A 26,099-nucleotide genomic window follows, 5' to 3' on the forward strand; every position below is an offset into this window, starting at 1 on the left:
TGCTGACATGTAAAACATTTTGGGACTGTGTGTGTGGGTGGAATTCTCCTTTAAGGTAGAGAGAGGGTGGCTGCGTACCAAATGCCATCCTATTCCCTATTTAGTACAGTAACTCTGACTAGGGCCCATAGGGAACTTTTAGGTACGCAGCCAGTGAGAGGTCTATGCAGTGAGACGGCGCTCTATCTCAGTCGGTGTGACTTGTTTTCACAATGGCGATATGCATGTATTTCCATGTAGTATCAGCCTTGTTCGTTCTCTCTCTGCCTCTCTACTTTTGGCCAGAGCCCTACACCCTTTCAGCCAGAAACCCCAAAAGTAGTGCACTATATGGGGAATAGGATGTCATTACAGTAGGGTGGGGCCAAATTGTTTCTCTGTCTATCTTTGTATCTGCACTCAGTGAGGCTGGGCCCACCATTGCTATTCGATGCATCAAACACCCCCCCCCCCCCCCCCCCCCCCTTTCCCCATCAGAACATCTGAAGTGAGATCAAAGTGAGCCAGGCCACTGTCGGCATGACATCTGCTTTCACTGAAACAATTACCTGCCTAATGATTTCCTGATTTGCCTCCTAGGCTGCATCCCAAATGTTACCCTATTTCCTATATATAGTGAATGACTTTTAACCAGGGCCTATATTGCTCTTATCTAACGTAGTGCACCACAAAGGGAAGCGGGTGCCATTTTGGGACACAACCCTAGTGTCCCTGCCTCCCTCCCTCGCCCCTGCGTCCTCCTCTCTCTCCTCTCCGTTGGCAGAGTTCACAGGCCCCATACTCTGTCATATTTTCCATCTCAGTTCCTTCTGATGTTAATGTCATTTTAGGTGGAGAACTGGTGCCCGCACCTGCCGTGGAGGACCAAGACACTGGACGAGGAGGCCGACCGGAGGGGCCAGGTGAGTGTCTGAACTGAAGGGCTTTCCACACTGCCAAGCCGAGACAAACTGAGTATAGTTGCTTGAACCGCGCTGGAAAGGACAACGGGAAAATGAAATGTTAGAGCCAACACAGTTCGGGTTGGCACGATGTGAAAATGATAACGTGATAAGAAAATATCCTAAAACACAATAGTGAAAAGGGCGTAAGTGCCAGTCTCTGCACCCTGCTGAAAGACCCAACAGCCTGGCCAGTCCTTTTCACTCTCACCACTCTGGGGCCAGACAGAATACCCAGCCTGAAGACAAATGCCACAAAAGTCACGAGGGCATTGAATAGCTTTTATAATGTTAGAACATGTGTTCTTTAGAAATGACCTCTTCCACTTGTCTTTTAGCTCAAATGGTACCGACCTAATGCATAAGCAATGTTAGATGCTGCACATAGGCTAACACACACACTGTCTGAAGAGTCGAGTCACTCCAGTGATTGCGTTAGTAACTGACTATAGAGCGGGAGAGGATTTATACCATGACGCCGGTCGCCATGCCAATGGGCACTCGCTTAAATCTCCTTACAGGGCCGTCTGAGGTCAGAACTCCGGGCGTGGCTCGCCGTTATTGACTTGAAATATACTCCTGGTTGTGGATAATGCGATAAGTCCAAATGTAATACTCTTTGCCCCCCTTCGGATGTTCTTTTGTTTTTGAGATCACCATTGATGGTGGCTGTTGTTGTTGTTGTTGTTGTTGACCTGGGCCCATAACGCTATGGGTTAAAAGTAGTGCACTATATAGGGAATAGGGTGCCATTTCGGACACGATCCCCCAGACTTTTCTCTCCCAGTGATTTCCTGTCCTGATGAGGGATGGTAATACACTGCCAGAGCGTTGTTTCCCCAGCTTTAGCAGCTGTTAATGGCAGGCAGGACGACATCTCAACCAAGCCGCCTGTGGGGAAAGCTTTCTTAATTATTGACCCGAGAGAAGCGGAGAAATGTGTAGATTGGTATCGTTGCATTCCTGCGTTCAATGAGGAGCCATACGTCTTTGCAATGCAAAGAGCGCCTGGCAGAACTTGGCACTCTGTAGCTTTAGTGTTTAAGTTGATGAGAATCCCCTCTATGTCCTGTATATCCAATGTGCGTGTTGGAGATTTTGACAGCGTTACAGAATCACTGATCTACAAATGACCTCAAATCCTACATACAGTGGGGCAAAAAAGTATTCAGCCACCAATTGTGCAAGTTCTCCCACTTAAAAAGATGAGGGGCCTGCAATTTTCATCATAGGTACACTTCAACTATGACAGACAAAATGAGAAAGAAATATCCACAAAATCACATTGTAGGATTTTTAATTAATTTATTTGCAAATTATGGTGGAAAATAAGTATTTGGTCAATAACAAAAGTTTATCTCAATACTTTGTTATATACCCTTTGTTGGCAATGACAGAGGTCAAACGTTTTCTGTAAGTCTTCACAAGGTTTTCACACACTGTTGCTGGTACTTTGGCCCATTCCTCCATGCAGATCTCCTCTAGAGCTGTGACGTTTTGGGGCTGTTGCTGGGCAACATGGACTTTCAACTCCCTCCAACGATTTTCTATGGGGTTGAGATCTGGAGACTGGCTAGGCCACTCCAGGACCTTGAAATGCTTCTTACGAAGCCACTCCTTCGTTGCCCGGGCGGTGTGTTTGGGATCATTGTCATGTTGAAAGACCCAGCCACGTTTCATCTTCAATGCCCTTGCTGATGGAAGGAGGTTTTCACTCAAAATCTCACGATACATGGCCCCATTCATTCTTTCCTTTACACGGATCAGTCGTCCTGCTCCCTTTGCAGAAAAACAGCCCCAAAGCATGATGTTTCCACCCCCATGCTTCACAGTAGGTATGGTGTTCTTTGGATGCAACTCAGCATTCTTTTTCCTCCAAACACGACGAGTTGAGTTTTTACCTAAAAGTTATATTTTGGTTTCATCTGACCATATGACATTCTCCCAATCTTCTTCTGGATCATCCAAATGCTCTCTAGCAAACTTCAGACGGGCCTGGACATGTACTGGCTTAAGCAGGGGGACACGCCTGGCACTGCAGGATTTGAGTCCCCGGCGGCATAGTGTGTTACTGATGGTTGGCTTTGTTACTTTGGTCCCAGTTCTCTGCAGGTCATTCACTAGGTCCCCCCGTGTGGTTCTGGGATTTTTGCTCACCGTTCTTGTGATCATTTTGACCCCAAGGGGTGAGATCTTGCGTGGAGCCCCAGATCGAGGGAGATTATCAGTGGTCTTGTATGTCTTCCATTTCTTAATAATTGCTCCCACAGTTGATTTCTTCAAACCAAGCTGCTTACCTATTGCAGATTCCGTCTTCCCAGCCTGGTGCAGGTCTACAATTTTGTTTCTGGTGTCTTTTGACAGCTCTTTGGTCTTGGCCATAGTGGAGTTTGGAGTGTGACTGTTTGAGGTTGTGGACAGGTGTCTTTTATACTGATAACAAGTTCAAACAGGTGCCATTAATACAGGTAACGAGTGGAGGACAGAGGAGCCTCTTAAAGAAGAAGTTACAGGTCTGTGAGAACCAGAAATCTTGCTTGTTTTTAGGTGACCAAATACTTATTTTCCACCATAATTTGCAAATAAATTCATTCAAAATCCTGCAGTGTGATTTTCTGGATTTTTTCCCCTCATTTTGTCTGTCATAGTTGAAGTGTACCTATGATGAAAATTACAGGCCTCTCTCATCTTTTTAAGTTGGAGAACTTGCACAATTGGTGGCTGACTAAATACTTTTTTGCCCCACTGTAACTACTCATCATGTAATGAAGATCAGCGATTCTCTGCCTCCTTGCTCAAACTGATCACGACAAACACAATTGTGCGTGCTCGTTTGTCATCGTCCTGTGCCCCAGGTGGGTGGAGATTTCACTTTAGTCTAAAATGTGCACACTCCGCCCACCTGGAGCTTCTGCCGATCCAAAACTTGTCTACCTACCCCCTTTCAGAGGCTAACGTTCTCTTTCTATAGGGTAAACCTTGGGTTAAACCATAACGCCTAAAGAGTAGGGGTGTCTAACTTGTGTCGTGTCTTCCTAGACGGAGATCCGGACGAGCTTCGAGGAGCTATACCGGGTCACGTCTCGGCGAGAGGAGTTCCGCTGGATGATGCTCCGGATAAAGCGCATGGAAGACCCCTGGATCAACGCCATCCGCGCCCTGGCTGCCAAGCAGAACCTGGCCAAGCGCAAGAGGAAGAAGGTAGGACACGGACACGCTCTCAAACACGTACTCATGTGCACGCACACACATACTCATGCAAGCTTGCACTTAAAACACTTGCACGCACTCACACAAACACACAGCCAAAAATATATTAGCTACTTGGAGAATAGAAGAATAGAGAATATTAGAGAATATAGAGAATATTGGAGAACAGAGTCAGCCCATGCCTTTCTGAACTGAGAATATTGAAACAAGGAAAGTCTATTGTGTTCTGCTACCTGGCCCCAACGATTAGTAATGGAGGTTTCAGTTCCCTAGTGATCTTCAGGACTTCCTCTTTCTGACTCTACGGCTTTTAACAGTGTGGATATGACATATGGTGAGAGACCTACTTCCTCTGGTTAGAGTGGAACAACGTCTCTTTGCAGCTGAAACTCCAATTCTTCACTTTTTTCCCAAGAAGTGTACGCTTACATACTCTTTATAATGGATTTTTAAAACACATGATTGGTGTAAGCATTGGCTTGAGTGAGCAAGAGTACACTTTAGGAGAAGTGGGGAGAATCGGGACCCAGCCCAACCTCTCATGCCAAAGGCTCCGAGCAGGAACAAAGTAGCCTGATCCCAGATCTCTTTGTGCAGTCTTGCCAACTTGGCAAGACCACACAAACAGATCTGGGATCAGGCCAGGAACAAGGAGCCTTCCCCATTTCCATGACCCTAAAGAGTCAAGATAGGCTTGGTCCCAAACGGCACCCTATTCCCTGTAAATTGCAATACTTTTCACCGTAGCCTTATATTCCCTGGCCGACAGTAGTGCACTATATAGGGAATTAGGATGCCATTTGAAACAGTCACAGTGTGCTGAAAGGTTGATTTTTATATTATTACAGTCATAATCCTCTCTCTACCCATTAATCCCTGAACAATGCACCTTGGTGATTGTGTCTCCGTCCCAAATTGCACCCTATCCTCTACATAGTTTACTACTCTGGGACCTGGTCAAAAGCAGTGGACTATATAGGGAATAGGGTGCTGTTTGAGACGCTGGCTAACACGGCAGCTGAAAGTGTGTTGAGAACGTCCATAGAAAGCACAGAACATTGTAAAGTTGGATTCTGTCCCGTGGCTCAGTGTGTTCCCTGGTGGGTAGAAGGAGACTTGTGCGCTCCGATGTTAATAATGATACGTCTTCTGTGGAGCGCATCTTGCGTTCTGCCATGCTGTACTCGGGGACTTGAAACGAGCCTGCCGTTTGAATAGGGAAAATGCCTTATTACATTTTTCCAACCCATTGAATTGCGTTTGGATTACTTCACGAACTAAAGACGCACACCCAGATGGTTGGCGATGTGCCCGAACATACTTGAATAAAGAAAGTTACACACTATATTACACCGTGATTTATTGGGTTGGTAATACTGTACGAATTTCTTAAATGTTGATGATATAACCCATTTCCTTACTTCTCTGTATTGATAGCCCCGTTGGGAATCAAACTCGCAACCCTGGCATTGCTAGCGCCATGCTTTAACCAACTGAGCCACAATGAGAAACAATAGATTTAAACTGAACTGACACCATCCATGCCCCTCTCTCTCTGTCAGATCCTGGTGCACCTGGGCCTGTTGACCAAGGAGTCGGGCTTCAAGATCGCAGAGAACGCCTTCAGTGGGGGGCCCCTGGGGGAGCTGGTGCAATGGAGCGACCTCATCACCACCCTCTACCTGCTGGGCCACGACGTACGCATCTCTGCCTCCTTGGCCGAGCTCAAAGAGTAAGTGTGTGTGTGTGTGTGTGTGTGTGTCTGTGTGTGTGTGCACCCCTCAGACATATCTGGGTGGTGTTCAGTGGAGAGTACCGTAGCGAAACGGCTAAAAATGTTTTCCAACGTAAAATTATGAAGGGCGTTTCTTCTTGAACAGTTCTAGGATCATAATGAATAAGGTTGGGACTTGATCCTAGATCAGCAGCACTCCTACTCTGAGACACTTTATGGATACAGGTCCAGGTCTCGCCTGTCCATGTAGTCTTATTCATTGTGCTCTAAAAAGCTAAACTGATCCTAAATCAGCAGCACTCCTACTCTTGAGATGCTTGATACATACAGCCCCTGGTATTACCTCCCCAAGGTCACCTATGGAATGAGCAGCCGAAGCTAAGTACAGCTAAAGCTAGTGTAATGTGAGGTGGTTGCAACCCACCTACTTCTGAAAAAACACCCACATGTTATTTGTGTGCTCTAGTCCCGCTTCGTTAGGTAAAACCTGTCTCACATTGCTTCCTATTTGCATAAGAGGGGTTTACTGTGTGTAAACAATCCATAGCTTTCTTCTCTTTGTTTGTTGTGTGTTTACATCATGTTGTTGCTCTCTTTTTGTAATATATTACAATACCACGTTATTGTCCATGTTACAGTGAATTTAAAACTGTTCTCAACCCCAGAGCCCTGGTCACAAGTAGTGAACCATATAGGGGAATATGGTGCCATTTCAGATACACCCGGTGTGTCCTAACTAAGCCCACTCCCTTGTGCAGGATCATGAGGAGAGTGATGGGGAACAAGTCCAGCTGCCCCACCCAGGGGGACAAGGTGGTGGAGCTCATCTACATTGACATTGTGGGCCTGACCCAGTTCAAGAAGACACTGGGGCCCTCCTGGGTCCACTACCAGTAAGTACTCCATATACAGTGCCTTGCGAAAGTATTCGGCCCCCTTGAACTTTGCCACATTTCAGGCTTCAAACATAAATATATAAAACTGTATTTTTTTGTGAAGAATCAACAACAAGTGGGACACAATCATGAAGTGGAACGACATTTATTGGATATTTCAAACTTTTTTAACAAATCAAAAACTGAAAAATTGGGCGTGCAAAATTATTCAGCCCCTTTACTTTCAGTGCAGCAAACTCTCTCCAGAAGTTCAGTGAGGATCTCTGAATGATCCAATGTTGACCTAAATGACTAATGATGATAAATACAATCCACCTGTGTGTAATCAAGTATCCGTATAAATGCACCTGCACTGTGATAGTCTCAGAGGTCCGTTAAAAGCGCAGAGAGCATCATGAAGAACAAGGAACACACCAGGCAGGTCCGAGATACTGTTGTGAAGAAGTTTAAAGCCGGATTTGGATACAAAAAGATTTCCCAAGCTTTAAACATCCCAAGGAGCACTGTGCAAGCGATAATATTGAAATGGAAGGAGTATCAGACCACTGCAAATCTACCAAGACCTGGCCGTCCCTCTAAACTTTCAGCTCATACAAGGAGAAGACTGATCAGAGATGCAGCCAAGAGGCCCATGATCACTCTGGATGAACTGCAGAGATCTACAGCTGAGGTGGGAGACTCTGTCCATAGGACAACAATCAGTCGTATAGTGCACAAATCTGGCCTTTATGGAAGAGTGGCAAGAAGAAAGCCATTTCTTAAAGATATCCATAAAAAGTGTCGTTTAAAGTTTGCCAAAAGCCACCTGGGAAACACACCAAACATGTGGAAGAAGGTGCTCTGGTCAGATGAAACCAAAATTGAACTTTTTGGCAACAATGCAAGACGTTATGTTTGGCGTAAAAGCAACACAGCTGAACACACCATCCCCACTGTCAAACATGGTGGTGGCAGCATCATGGTTTGGGCCTGCTTTTCTTCAGCAGGGACAGGGAATATGGTTAAAATTGATGGGAAGATGGATGGAGCCAAATACAGGACCATTCTGGAAGAAAACCTGATGGAGTCTGCAAAAGACCTGAGACTGGGACGGAGATTTGTCTTCCAACAAGACAATGATCCAAAACATAAAGCAAAATCTACAATGGAATGGTTCAAAAATAAACATATCCAGGTGTTAGAATGGCCAAGTCAAAGTCCAGACCTGAATCCAATCGAGAATCTGTGGAAAGAACTGAAAACTGCTGTTCACAAATGCTCTCCATCCAACCTCACTGAGCTCGAGCTGTTTTGCACGGAGGAATGGGAAAAAATTTCAGTCTCTCGATGTGCAAAACTGATAGAGACATACCCCAAGCGACTTACAGCTGTAATCGCAGCAAAAGGTGGCGCTACAAAGTATTAACTTAAGGGGGCTGAATAATTTTGCACGCCCAATTTTTCAGTTTTTGATTTGTTAAAAAAGTTTGAAATATCCAATAAATGTTGTTCCACTTCATGATTGTGTCCCACTTGTTGTTGATTCTTCACAAAAAAATACAGTTTTATATCTTTATGTTTGAAGCCTGAAATGTGGCAAAAGGTCGCAAAGTTCAAGGGGGCCGAATACTTTCGCAAGGCACTGTATATATATCTCTGTCTCCCTGTCTGTCTGTCTCTGTCTGTCTACACATCCACCTCATCTATGGGCTGGGACATGTGATGTTTTAAATTTTTTTATTTAACTAGGCAAGTCAGTTAAGAACACATTTTTATTTACAATGACTGCCTACCCTGCCCAAACCCTAACCCAGATGATGCTGGGCCAATTGTGCGCAGCCCTATGGGACCCCCAATCACGGCCGGTTGTGATACAGCCTGGAATCGAACCAGGGTCTGTAGTGATGCCTCTAGCACTGAGATGCAGTGCCTTAGACCACTGCACCACTCGGGAGTGTGTGTGATGTTCATTTAGTTAGATGGAGAGTGAGAGAGAAGTTACTTACACATCTCCTTCCTAGAAGAACACCTATCAACTAACACAACTCATCTCACATACACATGGTTCTGAAATCTATCTGACTCGTCATACAATGCCTTAGTTAAAAATATGAGCATCCTAGTTTTTCATCCAATGAGTTTCCTGGTATCCTCGTTTACGCCTGTGTCAGGGGGTATATTTGATTTGATTTGATCTCTTTGGAATCCGCATCCTCCTTGCTGCTCTGACTAATTGGGAAGTGGGAACATTGTCAGGCTCTCTGTCTGTGTCCCTCTGAGTCTCCCGAGGCTGTATCCCTCCCTGTAGGATACCAAGCATTGCTGGGGCACGCTGTCAGACTGTTCGCCCACCGCTCATTTACTGATTGGAGAGAAGTGGAGAGAGGTTGGCGGGATGAAAAGAGGCCTATTTCCTGCAGCTCATTTGATACCTGGTGGGGTAGCTATTCAGGAGGCAAAGACCCAGGCACAGAGGGTGGGACCAGATGTGATTTACACACTCATTAGCATCTGAATGAGTAGGCTGAGACTAAGGCCCAGGCTGGGTTGACATTTGAGTCATTTCGCAAGATGCTCTTTTCCAGAGCAACTTACAGTAGTGGGTGCATACATTTTCATACTTTTTTCTCGTACTAGTCCCCCGTGGGAATCGAACCCACAACCCTGGTGTTGCAAGCGCCATGCTCTCCGAGGTGGGCCTGCTCCCCCTGCCTGGATGGGTGGATGGGTTTTTCTTCTGTAAGCCCCTCATTTTATTTTCAAGCTAACAAAAGTCTTCAGGTCTCATGCAAGGCTTCTCATCGAACAAGCTCACTATCATGTGAACCAGCTCTGTTACAGTGGCTGCCATCAAACTGTTCTTTCACTGGGCTAAAATTGCATTACGTCTGAGCACAATCGTTTGATGTTCCAATGTTGGTAGGCCGTTTCCACGGGAACATCAGGTCAAGGTCTTAACTCTTAATGGGGAGCGGTGGTCATGGTTGTGTCGTCTGTTAATGTGTCTGTTTTCTGCCCACTCTCTAATGTGCGCGTGCGTTTGTCCGCTCCACTGATAAGACTGTCTGAACCGGCACCTTGTACTCCTTGCCACTGATCTGAACAATCTTTGAATTACAACCTTTGTCTCCAGTCGACAACAACCTCATTTGAAAGACTTTCACTTGCATCTCTCTCTCTCTCTCTCTCTGTCTCTCGCTCTGATAAACTCCTAAGAATGCTGTACTGTGTCTGACAATACACATGTGTCTCAAAAAGAAGAGATTTGCATGCTGTGGCTTTAGTCCCACTGGTCTTAAGTATGACTAATTGTTCCTCTGAAGTATCCCAACGGTGTGGTTGGAGGTTGTTACGAGAACTGCCTTGTGAGAACAAGAAGTCAGGTTCGCTAATAGCCCCAAGATTTCCTTTCTCGTGTCAACACGTTTTGTTTGTTTCGGGTTTGCATTCTGTTTCATCTTGCTATGAGGAAATTGACTGGGATGCATCCCAAATGGCTCCCTATTCCCTTTAATATGCATTTGTTTTGACCAAGGCCCCTGGTCAAAAGTAGTGCGCTATTTAGGGAATAGGGAGCCGTTTGGGACATATACTCAACCTTTTTACAGACGGTGTGGTCGTAATGCAGGTTCCAGCTGGCATTTTCATGAGTGTATTGATTAATTCCTCGTTATACATATCGGTGAAGACATTTACATTTGGCCACTTGATTCAGTGTTGATTTTGTGACGTGCACTTCCAGGAAGGTTATAAGATGCCTCGGTTTTACTGTAACTTCAGGCAAAAGTTCTGTTGAAAGTGCATTTTGATTTTTAAGCCCGACGAATCACGTCATGGAGCAGTTTGGTCTCATAGTTATCTAATCCTGTCTTGTTTACGTTCTTACATATGTCCTCTCCTTCCTCCTCCTTGTCTATCCAGCTCTCTCCCTCTCTACTTAAAGCGATGCTCCAGAACCTTTGTATAATTTCAGCCAGTAGTTTTGAAAATGGTGCTCACGAGCCAAAACGGGTCCCTGTTTTTTTTTGTGTGTACTACGTCATTATTTTTTTGTGTGTACTACGTCATTATTTTTTTGTGTACTACGCCATTATTTTTTTGTGTACTACGTCATTATTTTTTTGTGTACTACGTCATTATTTTTTTGTGTACTACGTCATTATTTTTTTGTGTACTACGCCATTATTTTTTTGTGTACTACGTCATTATTTTTTTGTGTACTACGTCATTATTTTTTTGTGTACTACGTCATTATTTTTTTGTGTACTACGTCATTATTTTTTTGTGTACTACGTCATCCAATTGTGATTCATTACGTAGAATATGTTATTGTTTGCAATTCCTATAACATGTTGCATCCAATTCGTACAATATGTTACAAATTTGTCGTGCTTAAGATCCTGGACTGCATCTTGAAGTGTCTTTCATTTTCCAGCCTCTCCAGAACAGCTTCTAATATAGAACAATTCTACATTAATGTGAATGCCACCATGATTACGGATAGTCCTGAATAATGATGAGTGAGAAAGTTAGACGCACAAATATCATACCCCCAAGACATGCTATCCTCTCACCATTACAATAAGAGGGGAGGTTAGCATTTTATATCATACCCCCAAGAAAGGCTAACATCGCACCGTTACAATGACAGGGGACATGCTAATCTCTCACCATTACAATAACAGGGGAGGATAGCATTTTATATCATACCCCCAAGACATGCTAACCTCTCCCCATTACAATAACAGGGGAGGATAGCATTTTATATCATACCCCCAAGACATGCTAACCCTCACCATTACAATAACAGGGGAGGATAGCATTTTATATCATACCCCCAAGACATGCTAAACTCTCACCATTACAATAACAGGGGAGGATAGCATTTTATATCATACATGCTAACCCTCACCATTACAATAACAGGGGAGGATAGCATTTTATATCATACCCCCAAGACATGCTAACCCTCACTATTACAATAACAGGTGAGGTTAGTATTTTATATCATACCCCCAAGACATGCTAACCTCTCCCCATTACAATAACAGGAGGGAATAGCATTTTATATCATACCCCCAAGACATGCTAACCTCTCCCCATTACAATAACAGGAGGGAATAGCATTTTATATCATACCCCCAAGACATGCTAACCCTCACTATTACAATAACAGGTGAGGTTAGTATTTTATATCATACCCCCAAGACATGCTAACCTCTCACCATTACAATAACAGGAGGGAATAGCATTTTATAACATACCCCCAAGACATGCTAACCCTCACCATCACAATAACAGGGGAGGTTAGTATTTTATATCATACCCCCAAGACGTGCTAACCTCTCACCATTACAATAACAGGGGACATGCTAACCTCTCACCATTACAATAACAGGGGAGGTTAGTATTTTATATCATACCCCCAAGACGTGCTAACCTCTCACCATTACAATAACAGGGGAGGTTAGCACTTTATATCATACCCCCAAGACATGCTAACCTCTCACCATTACAATAACAGGGGACATGCTAACCTCTCACCATTACAATAACAGGGGAGGTTAGCATTTTATATCATACCCCCAAGACATGCTAACCTCTCACCATCACAATAACAGGGGAGGTTAGCATTTTAGATCATACCTCCAAGACATGCTAACCCTCACCATTACAATAACAGGAGGGGTTAGCATTTTATATCATACTCCCAAGACATGCTAACCTCTCACCATTACAATAACAGGAGGGGTTAGCATTTTATATCATACCCCCAAGACATGCTAACCTCTCACCATTACAATAACAGGGGAGGTTAGCATTTTATATCATACCCCCAAGACATGCTAACCTCTCACCATTACAATAACAGGGGAGGTTAGCATTTTGGGGGGTATGATATTTTTTGCATCTAACCTTTTCACTCATCATTATTCAAGATTCATTCAGGACTATCCATAATCATGGTAGCATCCACATTAATGTAGAAGTGTTCAGAAACATATTCTATTCTTATTTACAATAAAAGTGACTCCAAAATGTTCACAATACATTATTTGCCATTCATTTCTATTGGGCACAAAATAATAATGTTAGCATACACATGAATGTAGAAGTGTTAAAACATGTATTATATTCTTATTTACAATAAAACCTCATAGTCATTGTATCATTTCAAATCCAAAGTGCTGGAGTACAGAGCCAAAACAGCAAAACATGTATCACTGTCCCAATACTTTTGGAGCTCACTGTAGTGGACTATTTTGACCAAAACCCTATGGGACTCTTGTCAAAAGTAGTGCACTGCACTATATAGGGAATAGGGTGCCATTAGGGAGCAGTCTGAGTCTCAAGAGGGAAGAGAATTTGAGACTGAGGATTGTGTTCTAAGGCCAAAGTGAAAGTGAGTGGAGTTGTTCAGGCCAGTGAAAGGACTGTAGGGAGAATCCCAGTGGTCGGCTCAGCAATATTAGTGGTTTTAGAATGAATGAGTGCAGCCGCCTATCCTGTCCTGTCACTCTTCTTCCCTCTCGTGCACACACACGCAGGCAGGCACACACACAAGCAGGCACACACACAAGCAGGCACACACACAAGCAGGCACACACGGAAACACACAGATGCAGGCAGGAACAAACACACATTCACTCGTTCTTTCTCTTTCTGTATCGATCTATGTATTGGTCTATATCTCTCAAACACTCTCACTACAGAAAACCAATGCTTGCTTCAGTCATCCTATCGACTGTAATCATTATTTGCTGGCTATAATACGCTATAATTTCAGTTTGTCTAATTCTCAATACTACATGGGAATCATTATAGACACATGACTGATATCTTAAAGGCGACCGTTTTGTACTCCTTGCCACTGATCTGAACAATGTTTGAATTACAACCTTTGTCTCCAGTCTACAACAATCTCATTTGAAAGACTATTTCACCTGCATCTCTCTCTCATAATCTCCTAAGAATGTTGTACTGTGTCTGACAATACACACACGTCTCAAAAAGAAGAGATTTGCATGCTGCGGCTTTAGTCACACTGGTCTTAAGTTTCCTCATTGTGAATCCATTTCCCCTATTTCCTGAGCATCTTGAGACGACACACACACACGCACACACAGTGTCTTTCTCTCTTTTCTTTCTCTCTCTCTTTCTCACGCATGCACACACCCACCCACCCACCATCTGCGAAACATCTGCCTGGTCAGGAGTGGCCTTGCCTGGGCTGCCAGACTGAGCTTAGCCGGCCCCTCTGGTACTCCTGGCTCCTCATCAATTTTACATTTTTTTAATGCTCATTATTACACCTCCACCCCACCAGGGGTCAATCAAAGGAGTATGTTGGACTCTGTCCAGAAGGATTAAAGCTGGAAAGGAATAGTGGTGAAGCATAGCCAGGTGTTTATTTTTAGGCTTTCAAGAAAATAATTTGGGGGGGGGGACTTATAATGGGGGCAGCAGGTAGCCTAGTGGTTAGAGCGTTGGGCCAGTAACCGAAAGGTCGCTACAGTAGATCGATTCCCAGAGTTGACAAGTTAAAAATCTGTCGTTCTGCCCCTGAACAAGGCAGTTAACCCACTGCTCCTCGGCCGTCATTGTAAATAAGAATTTGTTCTTATCTGACTTGCCTAGTTACATAAAAATAAAAATAAATAATCTGAAAAAGCATCTGTCAGGGAAACTGAAAGATGGGAGCTGAGAGAAGGTGACTGAAAGAGAGATAGTTGGGGAGAGAGAGAGAGAAAGCTAAAAGGCTTGATTAGAGAGGGGCAGCGACCGAGAGAGAAAAGGTCATGAATGTGTCATTCCATTGCACATGACATCCTTTCTCTGTTCCTCTAATTAGTCATGAAGTGTAACCTTTACTGTTCAAGTTTCATCTGTAGGAAGCTCTCTCTGCGCTTTGTACACTATCTGTGACCATGCTGAAGGTGTGGAAAAGATATGCATCACGTCATTAATTAACCATTTATTAGCGGTTAAGGCATACAGCTGGAAGTGTGTATTAATGCTGTAATGCGGTGTGTACTACAGATGTATGCTAGCACTATAATGTGGTGTGTGACGGGTGTATGATACCTTTGTCGTGTTTGGTGTGTGTTACAGGTGTATGCTGCGGGTTTTGGATTCCTTCGGCACAGAGCCCGAGTTCAACCACGCCCACTATGCTCAGTCCAAGGGCCACAAGACCCCCTGGGGCAAGTGGAACCTCAACCCCCAGCAGTTCAACACCATGTTCCGTAAGTACCATCTAATGGCTCTGGGGTGCCGATCTAGGATCAGCTTCTCCTCCCCAATCCTAACCTTAACCGTGAGCGGGGGAAATGCCAAACTGACCCAAGATCAGCATCTAGGGACATCTTCACCCTACTCCCACCTAATGACAGGGTCATGTTCATAAGGCACCAAATGGAAGAAAATGGTCTAAAACAGAGAGGGGCAACCTGTACTCATCCAATAAAAAAAATAGTTTTACATTTAACCTTTATTTAACGGGGCAAGTCCGTTAAGAACAAATTCTTATTTACAGTGACGGCCAAATCCGGACGAAGCTGGGCCAATTGTGCGCCACGCTATGGGACTCCCAGGGTGTCTGTAGTGACGCCTCAAGTACTGAGATGCAGTGCGTCAGACCGCTGCGCCACTCGGGAGCCCAATAAGACACACTCATTTTTGTTTTCCTTTGCAAAACATGTTGAAAAGTTTTCTCTTACGTGCCCTAATGAACACAACCCAGGGGTGGGGAGGGAGAGTCTACCACCCCAGGGTGTTTTAACATTTCCCCATGGCTGATGGAAAGCAAAATCTTACCCAGAATGGATGAATACCCCTCTCCGGTCTCAGTTTCAGTGGTTTGGCCCACGTCGGAATAGCAGACCAGGCTCAATAGACCCTTTGTGTTGCGGATAGAGTATGCCATTCTCATACGACGCAGGTCTTTTCATGTCATCCAGTTTACTAGCTGCGAGGGTTAGATGATATCTGTACCTAATCAAACTTACATGGGTTACACCATGGGTCGAAATGAAACACAGATTTGTTTCGGTGCATCTGGCATGTTGGATTTGTGTCCCCTTGCCTGTGGAGAAACATTCACCTTATCCTCAGCGGGTTGTTTTATATCCTTTCATTACAGCTCTGTTTCCAGGCTTAAGGGAAGTCACTGAATCTCACACTTGCAGTTGTGTAACAACAACAATGGGGCTTGAATAAACAAAACATATAGTTTCAATATGTTAACTCTGAGTGTTGGATTTCCTTCCATCCTAACACTAAAACGTAACAGAGGACATTTAAGACAAAGAAGGCGCCACAGGGAAATCAATCCTAGTCTTGGGTTCCATTCATTACCATTAAGTAGTCTTGCATAAATCACTGGATAAAGGGTGTAGACGAGGGAAAGCGATGAGACAGGAGAAAGGGCTCTGGCCAATGAGACAGGAGAGGGAAAGGCCTTTGGCCAATGAGACAGGAGAGGGAAAGGCCTTTGGCCAATGAGACAGGAGAGGGAAAGGCCTCTGGCCAATGAGACAGGAGAGGGAAAGGCCTCTGGCCAATGAGACAGGAGAGGGAAAGGCCTCTGGCCAATGAGACAGGAGAGGCAAAGGCCTCTGGCCAATGAGACAGGAGAGGGAAAGGGCTCTGGCCAATGAGACAGGAGAGGGAAAGGCCTCTGGCCAATGAGACAGGAGAGGCAAAGGGCTCTGGCCAATGAGACAGGAGAGGGAAAGGGCTCTGGCCAATGAGACAGGAGAGGCAAAGGGCTCTGGCCAATGAGACAGGAGAGGGAAAGGGCTCTGGCCAATGAGACAGGAGAGGGAAAGGGCTCTGATCGACCAGATCTGTTTGTGCTGTCTTGTCTCGTATGGCCGTTGGCAAGACAGCACCAACATATCTTTTATGAACCAGGCTAGAACTGAAGCCATAGAGGGAACATTTCCAATGTCGTTCTTCTCTCTACTGTTCTCAAATCCAAAACTATAACAACATGTTCACATCTAGAATTGTTTCTCTGCTTCCGGCGAGGTACAGACTCTAGTCCCAAAACAGTTCCTGTAGCATACTATATAGCGTGTCCTTCATCCTCTGGCGTTGTTGTATGCAGTAAAACACTTTTCGCACCAAAGTACGTTCATCTCGAGGAGACAGAACGCGTCTCCTTCCTGAGCGTGGGTCCATGGTGTTTATACTTGCGTACTATTGTTTGTACAGATGAACATGGTACCTTCAGGCGTTTGGAAATTGCTCCCAAAGATGAACAATTTTTTTTCTGAGGTCTAGGCTGATTTCTTTTGATTTTTCAATGATTTCAAGCAAAGAGGCACTGAGTTTGAATGTAGGCCTTGAAATACACCCACAAGTACACCCCCAATTGACTCAAATGATGGCTTTAGAAGCTTCTGATAGGCTAATTGACATGACATAATTTTCTGGAATATTCCAAGCTGTTTAAAAGGCAACTTAGTGTATGTAAACTTCTGACCCACTGGAATTGTGATACAGTGAATTATAGGTGAAATAATCTGTCTGTAAACAATTGTTGGAAAAATGACTTGTGTCATGCACAAAGTAGATGTCCTAACCGACTTGCCAAAACAATTTTTTGTTAAAAAAACCTCTTTGGGCTGAGATACCGCTAACGGGATCAATATGACAACTGCCATTGAAAGTGCAGGGCGCCAAATTCAAAACAACAGAAATCACATAATTAAAATTCCTCAAACATACAAGTATTTTACACCATTTTAAAGATACATTTCTTGTTAATCCCACCACAGTGTCCGATTTTCAAAAATACTTTACAGCGAAAGCAAACCAAACGATTATGTTAGGTCAGAGCCAAGTCACAGAGAAACACAGCCATTTTTCCAGCCAAAAAAGCAGAAATCTAGATAAGACTAATCACTAGCCTTTGATGATCTTCATCAGATGACACTCATAGGACTTCATGTTACACTATATATGTATGTTTTGTTCAATAAAGTTCATATTTATATTTTAAAAAATCTCAGTTTACATTGGCGCATTACGTTCAGTAGTTCCAAAACATCCGGTGATTTTGCAGAGAGCCACATCAATTTACAGAAATACTCTTAATAAACATTGATAAAAGATACAACTATTATGCACGGAATTATAGATACACTTCTCCTTACTGCAAACGCTGTGTCAGATTTTTTAAAAACTTTACGGAAAAAGCACACCATGCTATAATCTGAGTACGGCGCTCAGAGACCAAAATAACCCAAACAGATATCCGCCATGTTGTGTGGTCAACAGATGTCAGAAATAGCATTATAAATATTCACTTATCTTTGATGATCTTAATCAGAATGCACTCCCAGGAATCCCAGTTCCACAATAAATGTTTGTTTTGTTCGATAATGTCCATCATTTATGTCCAAATACCTCCTTTTTGTTCGCGCGTCCAGCCCAGTAATCCAAATTCATGATGCGCGATCACTAGGAGCAGACGAAAAGTCAAAAAGTTAAGTTACAGTCAGTAGAAACATGTCAAACGATGTATAGAATCAATCTTTAGGATGTTTTTAACATAAATCTTCAATAATGTTCCAACCGGAGAATTCCTTTGTCTTCAGAAATGCTATGGAACTCAAGCTAACTCTCACGTGAACACGCGTCACCAGCTCGTGGCTCTCTGGCAGACCTCTGACTCATTCCCCTCTCATTCGCCCCCACTTCACTGTAGAAGCATCAAACAAGGTTCTAAAGACTGTTGACATCTAGTGGAAGCCTTAGGAAGTGCAATTTGACCCCATAGACACTGTGTATTCGATCGGCCAAGAGTTGAAAAACTACAAACCTCTGATTTCCCACTTCCTGGTTGCATTTTTTTCTCAGGTTTCTGCCTGCCATATGAGTTCTGTTATACTCAGACATCATTCAAACAGTTTTAGAAACTTCAGAGTGTTTTCTATCAAAATCTACTAATAATATGCATATATTAGCAACTGGGTCTGAGTAGCAGACAGTTTACTCTGGGCACCTTATTCATCCAAGCTACTCAATACTGCCCCCAGCCCAAAGAAGTTAATAAGAAATTTGTAGAGTGATTGAAAAACGAGTTTTAATGACTCCAACCTAAGTGAATGTAAACTTCCGACTTCAACTGTAACAATGTTACATTATGTTGCATAATGCATATTAACTCAACAGAGGATATGTAATCCCCTGTATAGAGTAATGATACACTGAACAAAAATAGAAACGCAACATGTAAAGTGTTGGTCCCATGTTTCATAAGCTGAAATAAAGATCCCAGATGTGTTCCATATGCACAAAAAGCTTATTTCTCTCAAATTTTGTGCACACATTTGTTTATATCCCTTTTAGTGAGCATTTTTCCTTTGCCAAGATAATCCATCCACCTGACAGATGTGTCATATCAAGAAGCTAAATAAACAGCATGGTCATTACACAGGTGCACCTTGTGCTGGGGACAATAAACAACAACACAATGCCACGGAAGTTTTGAGGAAGTGTGCAATTGGCATGCTGACTGCAGGAATGTACATCAGAGCTGTTGCCAGAGCATTTAATGTTATTTTCTCTACCATAATTTGGATAGAGAATTTGGCAGTACGTCTAACCGGCCTCACAACCGCAGACCACATGTAACCACGCCAGCCCAGGACCTCCACATCCAGCTTCTTCACCTGTGGGATCGTCTGAGACCAGCCACCCGGACAGCTGATGAGTGGGTTGGCACAACCGAAGAATTTCTACACAAACTGTCAGAAACCGTCTCAGGGAACTTATCTGCGTGCTCGTCGTCCTTACCAAGGTCTTGACCTGACTGCAGTTTGGAGTCGTAACCGACTTCAGTGGGCAAATGGCCACTGGCACACTGGAGAAGAGTGCTCTTCGCGGATGAATTCAAATGTACCGGCATGATGGCAGACAGCGAAATATGGCGTTGTGTGGGCTAGGAGTTTGCTGATGTCACTTTGTGAACAGAGTGCTCCATGGTGGAGGTGGGGTTATGTTAATGGCAGGCATAAGCTATGGATAGCAAACACAATTGCATTTTATTGATGGCAATTTGAGAGTACAGAGATACCGTGACGAGACCCATTGTCGTGCCATTCATCCGCCGCCATCACCTCATGTTTCGGCATGATAATGCACGGCCCCATGTCGCAAAGATCTGTACACAATTCCTGAATACTGAAAATGTCCCAGTTCTTCCATGGCCTGCATACTCACCAGACATATGTCGCCCATTGAGCATGTTTGGGGTGCTCAGGATCGACGTGTACGACAGCGTGTTCCAGTTCCCGATAATATCCAGCAACTTCGCACAGCCATTGAAGAGGAGTGGGATAACATTCCACAGGCCACAATCAACAGCCTGATCAACTCTATGCCAAGGATATGTGTTGCACTGCATGAGGCAGATGGTCACATCAGTTACTGACTGGTTTTCTGATCCACACCCCTACCTTTGTTTTTGAAGGTATCTGTGACCAACAGATGCATATCTGTATTCCCAGTCAAGTGAATTCCATAGATTAGGGCCTATTGAATTTATTTCAATTGACTGATTTCCTTATATGAACTTTAACTTCGTAAAATCGTTGAAATTGTTGCCTGCTGCGTTTTACATTTTGGCTCAGTGTACATATCTGCCAAATGTGATCATTTTTCTATCATGCAAATGAAGCCAGCCGGCACATACAGGCTCTTCATTGTCTGTAGTGAGATTTGAGGATGGGTTTGGAACCAGTCTCACTCCCTGAGTTCACACGGGAAAGAGATTCTTTCCACACGATGCCCTCCCAGTTTGCCGAATGTGTGACTGACTGACTTCACCAAGGGCCTGAGCAAGCCCTTCATCAAGGGTCCTGTTTCACTGGCCTGAAACAGTGTGTGTCTGTGCATGCACGTGTATGTGTGAGTGAGGGGTCTGCTGGAACGCTCTCCCACATCCGTCCTCGGCCATCCATCTGTACAGTTAATCACTTTGCCTGTTTATAACACACCCCCTTCAGTGAGCAAATGTTTCCCCTGCTCTCGCTCCAGTTGGTACATGACAGCCTGACTGTTCTGTTTCTCTGGCTCTTGGCTTCCATCACCTGCGCGCTGTGTTAAGAAGCAGTGCGGCTTTGTTGGGTTGTGTTTCAGATGACGCATGGCTTTTGACCATCATCTCTCCCGAGCCCGTACAGGAGTTGTCGCGACGAGACAAGATAGTAATTACTAACAATTGGATTCCACGGAATTGGGGAGAAAAGGGGGTAAAAAAAAAATAAAAAATAAAAATTAAAAAAAAAAAATTAAAGTAGTGCACTGTAAAGGCAATAGGGTGCCATTTGGGACGGATATGTGATTTCTGGGAGTGAGCACCTCATATGGTTTAAAGTTCTAAGAACAAACCAAAACTATCACTATAAGTTTTATTAGTCATGTACGGGATATGGATGGTATACATCGTCCAACAAAATGCTTACTTGCAGGTTCCTTCTCAAAAATGTAACTGCAATAAGAAATACAAAAATAAGAATAAGAACATAAAGTAAATGGCAGTAGAATAGAATAAACATTTTAGCTTAAGTATAATACAGGAAGGCACAATTTATAGTCCAATATTTACATGTGTACTGGGGAAGGGGGGATGGGGGAAAGTGTATAAATTGAGCAGTATAATACTGTGTGTGTGTGTGTGTGTGCATGAGTGCTAAGGTGCGTAGAATCTGAGCAGAGCCCTTTGATGTGGGAAATGCATTGACGTGCATACACCACCCACCCATTGGTTTTATGTTTTCCATACTCAATTCCTGAGATGATGCTGCAGTATTCTAGAGATTTAACTTCAATTCGGGGGAAATTCCCAAACTGTAATTTGTCTGTCTCATCTGTCAGAGCTCACAGGTACAGGTATCAGGGGCCGTATGCATCAAGCATTTCAGCGTAGGACTGCTGATCTAGAATCAGTTTTCTCTTTTAGATCATATTGAATATGATTTTATGGACACATGGGACCTGATCCTAGACAAGTACTCCTACTCTGAGAGGCGTTGTGAATATGAGTACAGCGCAATGGAGCATTGAGAGGTCTTCAGACAGGGTCCCCAGGACTAGCCCTCCCCCGTCTAGTCTTCTCTGTTTGTGTTCGGGAAGGCCAGCCCTGGGTCGTGTTTACCAAGTGCCAAACGGAAGAAAACGAACTAAAATGAGGACTGCTCTTCCTGGACTTGTCCAATAAGAAACCTTCATTTTCGTTTTCCGTTGCAAAGCGTTAAAAAAAGAAACAAATGTTGCGTGCCCTAATGAACACATCAGAGGGAAACTCCCCCCTGTAAAATGGAAGTTGGTTACAGCGATGTTTATCTCCGCTTATCCTCTGCCGAGTCCCCAACAACAGGATGTTCTGTTTTCAGGGGAAATAGATGTTATTAACAAGGAGGCACTCCATCTTAACTCCTCCTCCACGTTTACTGGATTGGTTGAACAGTGCCGAAGAGAACCTCCCCCCGACAGTTATTTTTTGTCAAAACCAGTATGCAGGGGATGTAGTTTCAGGCGTGTCTTTTACGCCTGCTACGTTAGGTTAATCTACTCTAGACAGCACGCCTCTTCAAACCTCCTCTGCTTCTGCATTTCCCCTGCTTGTTTTCATTCATGTAATTTCAGCTCAGTGTTTTTCCTGCAGCTGATTTAAAGTTAAAGGGGAAAAGTAGCAAAGGTCCTCATTTGAGTTTGTACAACTATGTATTATAATCATTCTCATCATTAGTCTTGCAATAAATTCAAGGTATGTTTTTTTAAAATATATCATCTTAATAATGTTCCACAAGTTCTGAATAGGGAAACTAAAATTGAACTCAAATTGTCTTGGTAGATTGAAAGCTCTCTGTATTTCCAGCCAATTGTCTTTTTTTAATAGAATTTCACTACAAGGCCTATCAAAACCTACGCAGAATAGAATTTCACTACAAGGCCTATCAAAACCTACGCAGAATAGAATTTCACTACAAGGCCTATCAAAACCTACGCAGAATAGAATTTCACTACAAGGCCTATCAAAACCTACGCAGAATAGAATTTCACTACAAGGCCTATCAAAACCTACGCAGAATAGAATTTCACTACAAGGCCTATCAAAACCTACGCAGAATAGAATTTCACTACAAGGCCTATCAAAACCTACACAGAATAGAATTTCACTACAAGGCCTATCAAAACCTACGCAGAATAGAATTTCACTACAAGGCCTATCAAAACCTACGCAGAATAGAATTTCACTACAAGGCCTATCAAAACCTACGCAGAATAGAATTTCACTACAAGGCCTATCAAAACCTACGCAGAATAGAATTTCACTACAAGGCCTATCAAAACCTACGCAGAATAGAATTTCACTACAAGGCCTATCAAAACCTACGCAGAATAGAATTTCACTACAAGGCCTATCAAAACCTACGCAGAATAGAATTTCACTACAAGGCCTATCAAAACCTACGCAGAATAGAATTTCACTACAAGGCCTATCAAAACCTACGCAGAATAGAATTGCCTTTCACGCTAGAATTTCAATGTCTTTCAATTTAACATTAAACAAGCCACACAGAAAAGCATATGGCCTCAGTGCACTTTCTTACATTTCTTATCAAGCAGATGCTGACTTCCTTTTTTGCCAATACATTTTTTGGACAGAAATAAACATCTGATTATGATGAATTATGGCCAGATGACAGCTGTGAAGTATTCATCCTTCCTTGGCCAGGAGCTACAATAGGGAACCAGTGAAATGGGATGCTATAGAATGAGGGCACCGGTTGCCTTCTCTACCCCTCCATTGATTTGGAACGGTTGCATCAAGTCCATCAAGTAAAGTCCAGAGAGTCATCCAAAATGCCACCCTATTCTACCCTATACCCTATGAGCTGGTCCTATGGGCCCTGGTAAAAAAAAACGTAGTGCACTATATAGAGAATAGGTTGCCATTTTTGGATGCAAACAACTTTTCAAGAGACTCTAGGCTTTACTTGATGGACTTTACCCCTCTGAAGTTTATCCTTATAAAAAAAGTAGGAAGCATCTCTCTGGACCAGTCAAAAAAGATTAAGTGTTGTTTTCTCCCCCGGCAATGTGCTTGAGAGAGAGAGAGAGAGAGAGAGAGAGAGAGAGAGAGAGAGAGAGAGAGAGAGAGAGAGAGAGAGAGAGAGAGAGAGAGAGAGAGAGAGAGAGAGAGAGAGAGAGAGAGAGAGAGAGAGAGAGAGAGAGAGAGAGAGAGAGAGAGAGAGAGAGAGAGAGAGAGAGAGAGAGAGAGAGAGAGAGAGAGAGAGAGAGAGAGAGAGAGAGAGAGAGAGAGAGAGAGAGAGAGAGAGAGAGAGAGAGAGAGAGAGAGAGAGAGGCGCCCTGAGAGTGAGGGCGAGACGGAGAGAGAGAGAGAGAGAGAGGCGCCCTGAGAGTGAGGGCGAGACGGAGAGTGAGTGACGGAGAGACGGAGAGTGAGTGACGGAGAGTGAGTGACGGAGAGACGGAGAGTGAGTGACGGAGAGTGAGTGACGGAGAGAGAGAGAGAGAGAGAGAGGCGCCCTGAGAGTGAGGGCGAGACGGAGAGTGAGTGAGGGCGAGACGGAGAGTGAGTGACGGAGAGTGAGTGACGGAGAGACGGAGAGTGAGTGACGGAGAGTGAGTGACGGAGAGACGGAGAGTGAGTGACGGAGAGTGAGTGACGGAGAGACGGAGAGTGAGTGACGGAGAGACGGAGAGTGAGTGACGGAGAGACGGAGAGTGAGTGACGGAGAGACGGAGAGTGTGTGAGGGCGAGACGGAGAGTGAGTGACGGAGAGTGAGGGGGAGACGGAGTGAAAGATGTAGTGATAGAGATACAGAGAGAGAGAGAAGACACCTGCCAAAAAATGTGAGTGCTGCTCTCTAATTAAGAACAACAGGTTCAGACTTTTCCTTTGTGCCAGTGCTGCTCTGGGCTGGGCCTGCTTGGATGTTTGCATTTACTCCTCACAGGGATACAAGGTGCTGAGTCAGGGGGTCTCGCTCTCTCTGTCTCTGTCTCGCGCTTTCTTTTTCTTTCTATCTCGCTCTGTCTCTCTCCGTCTCTCTCTCGATACACATACGCCCTGGTGATGTCTTAACTGAGCCTTGTGCGTTCTGTTCCCTCTCCAACCCTCCCAGACAACGCTAATGAATGGACAACCAGCTGGCCTCCTGAGAGCGTCCGTGTGGTGGGGCTGTGTGTGTGTGTACGATAACCCTATGGTAGTTAGTGAGGGTTGTTCATTAAGCAGGTTTTTGTTGTCCAATTTTATTTCTGTCTCTTATGCAAGGTGTGGAGGCAACCAGTGGGGAGTGACAGCTCATAATCAGAAGAATGTGCTAAAGATTCATTTCCAGCCCACAAAGTCTTTCAAGTTCCAGTGAAATGCCTTTCTTGCGATAATCAATAACAATGTGATACTAAAAATAACAAGGTAGAAGAAAAATACACAAGATATAGAAATAAGAAGAGCAGGTAAAGGAGGTTAACATACTATATACGGGGTCAGTTCCAGTATCATGTTTACAATGTGCAGGAATACTGGATCGATACACTACATTACCAAAATCATGTGGACATCTGCTCGTCAAACATCTCATTCCAAAATCATGGTCATTAATGAACACATTTCTACCAGAGTTGGTCCCCCCCTTTGCTGCTATGCATTATTTATGTCTCCAGTAACAACACTTGGTTGCTCTCTCTCCCTGCTGCCGGCATTTTTGTTTTTGTGACCAACTTTTTTTAAATTTGAGTTTTGTCTCTGTTTTTGTACCTGTAACCGCCCCTCTGAAAAACAATCACAGAAATGCCTACCAAGATAACCCCAACCCATTTCCCCCCTCAGTCCCCATCTACCAACCCGTATCCTCCATCCCCACCCGGAAGCCATGTTTCCCACCTGCCAGAAGGGGAGCCACGGGAAGCATTGAACTCCAGAAATTCAGCCGTGGCAATATATTCATTTTGACAATTAGACATTCTGCCAGTTAAAACAACTGGTATGTTATTCCATCTACTGAGGTTGATTTTGATTTGAGCGTTCTGTTTAAGTTTCTGGCAATGGTTTTATCGAAGGACGGAAATACAGTATATTTCTTCCCAGATGTTTAAAATAGGAAATGATTGAGATTCCATAAGTAGAGGTGGAGTCCTCCATCGGGGTCTTAAGGTAGTGGGGCTGATTTGGTTACGTATAACATGAGATGAAGCTGAATTTATCTATGATCATCTCTTTTAACTATGGCTGGGGGATTGGCATGTAGTATTTTAATCATATTAATGAATTGGAGCCAATTTCCATATGT

General features: G+C 43.9%; 1 protein-coding gene across 1 annotated transcript in view; it reads left to right on the forward strand.

Annotated features, from left to right (window-relative positions):
• LOC139413102 (alpha-1,6-mannosylglycoprotein 6-beta-N-acetylglucosaminyltransferase A-like) overlaps positions 1–26,099 on the forward strand; it is a 111,019-nt gene that overhangs the window by 50,419 nt on the left and 34,501 nt on the right. The window contains exons 6-10 of the mRNA XM_071160165.1: positions 831–902; positions 3,981–4,142; positions 5,714–5,883; positions 6,645–6,779; positions 14,874–15,007. Of these exons, the coding sequence (XP_071016266.1) occupies positions 831–902; positions 3,981–4,142; positions 5,714–5,883; positions 6,645–6,779; positions 14,874–15,007 (673 nt within the window). The remainder of the gene's footprint in view (positions 1–830; positions 903–3,980; positions 4,143–5,713; positions 5,884–6,644; positions 6,780–14,873; positions 15,008–26,099) is intronic.

Source organism: Oncorhynchus clarkii, chromosome 7 (genome assembly GCF_045791955.1).
Source record: "Oncorhynchus clarkii lewisi isolate Uvic-CL-2024 chromosome 7, UVic_Ocla_1.0, whole genome shotgun sequence".
NCBI classification, from domain to species: Eukaryota; Metazoa; Chordata; class Actinopteri; order Salmoniformes; family Salmonidae; genus Oncorhynchus; species Oncorhynchus clarkii.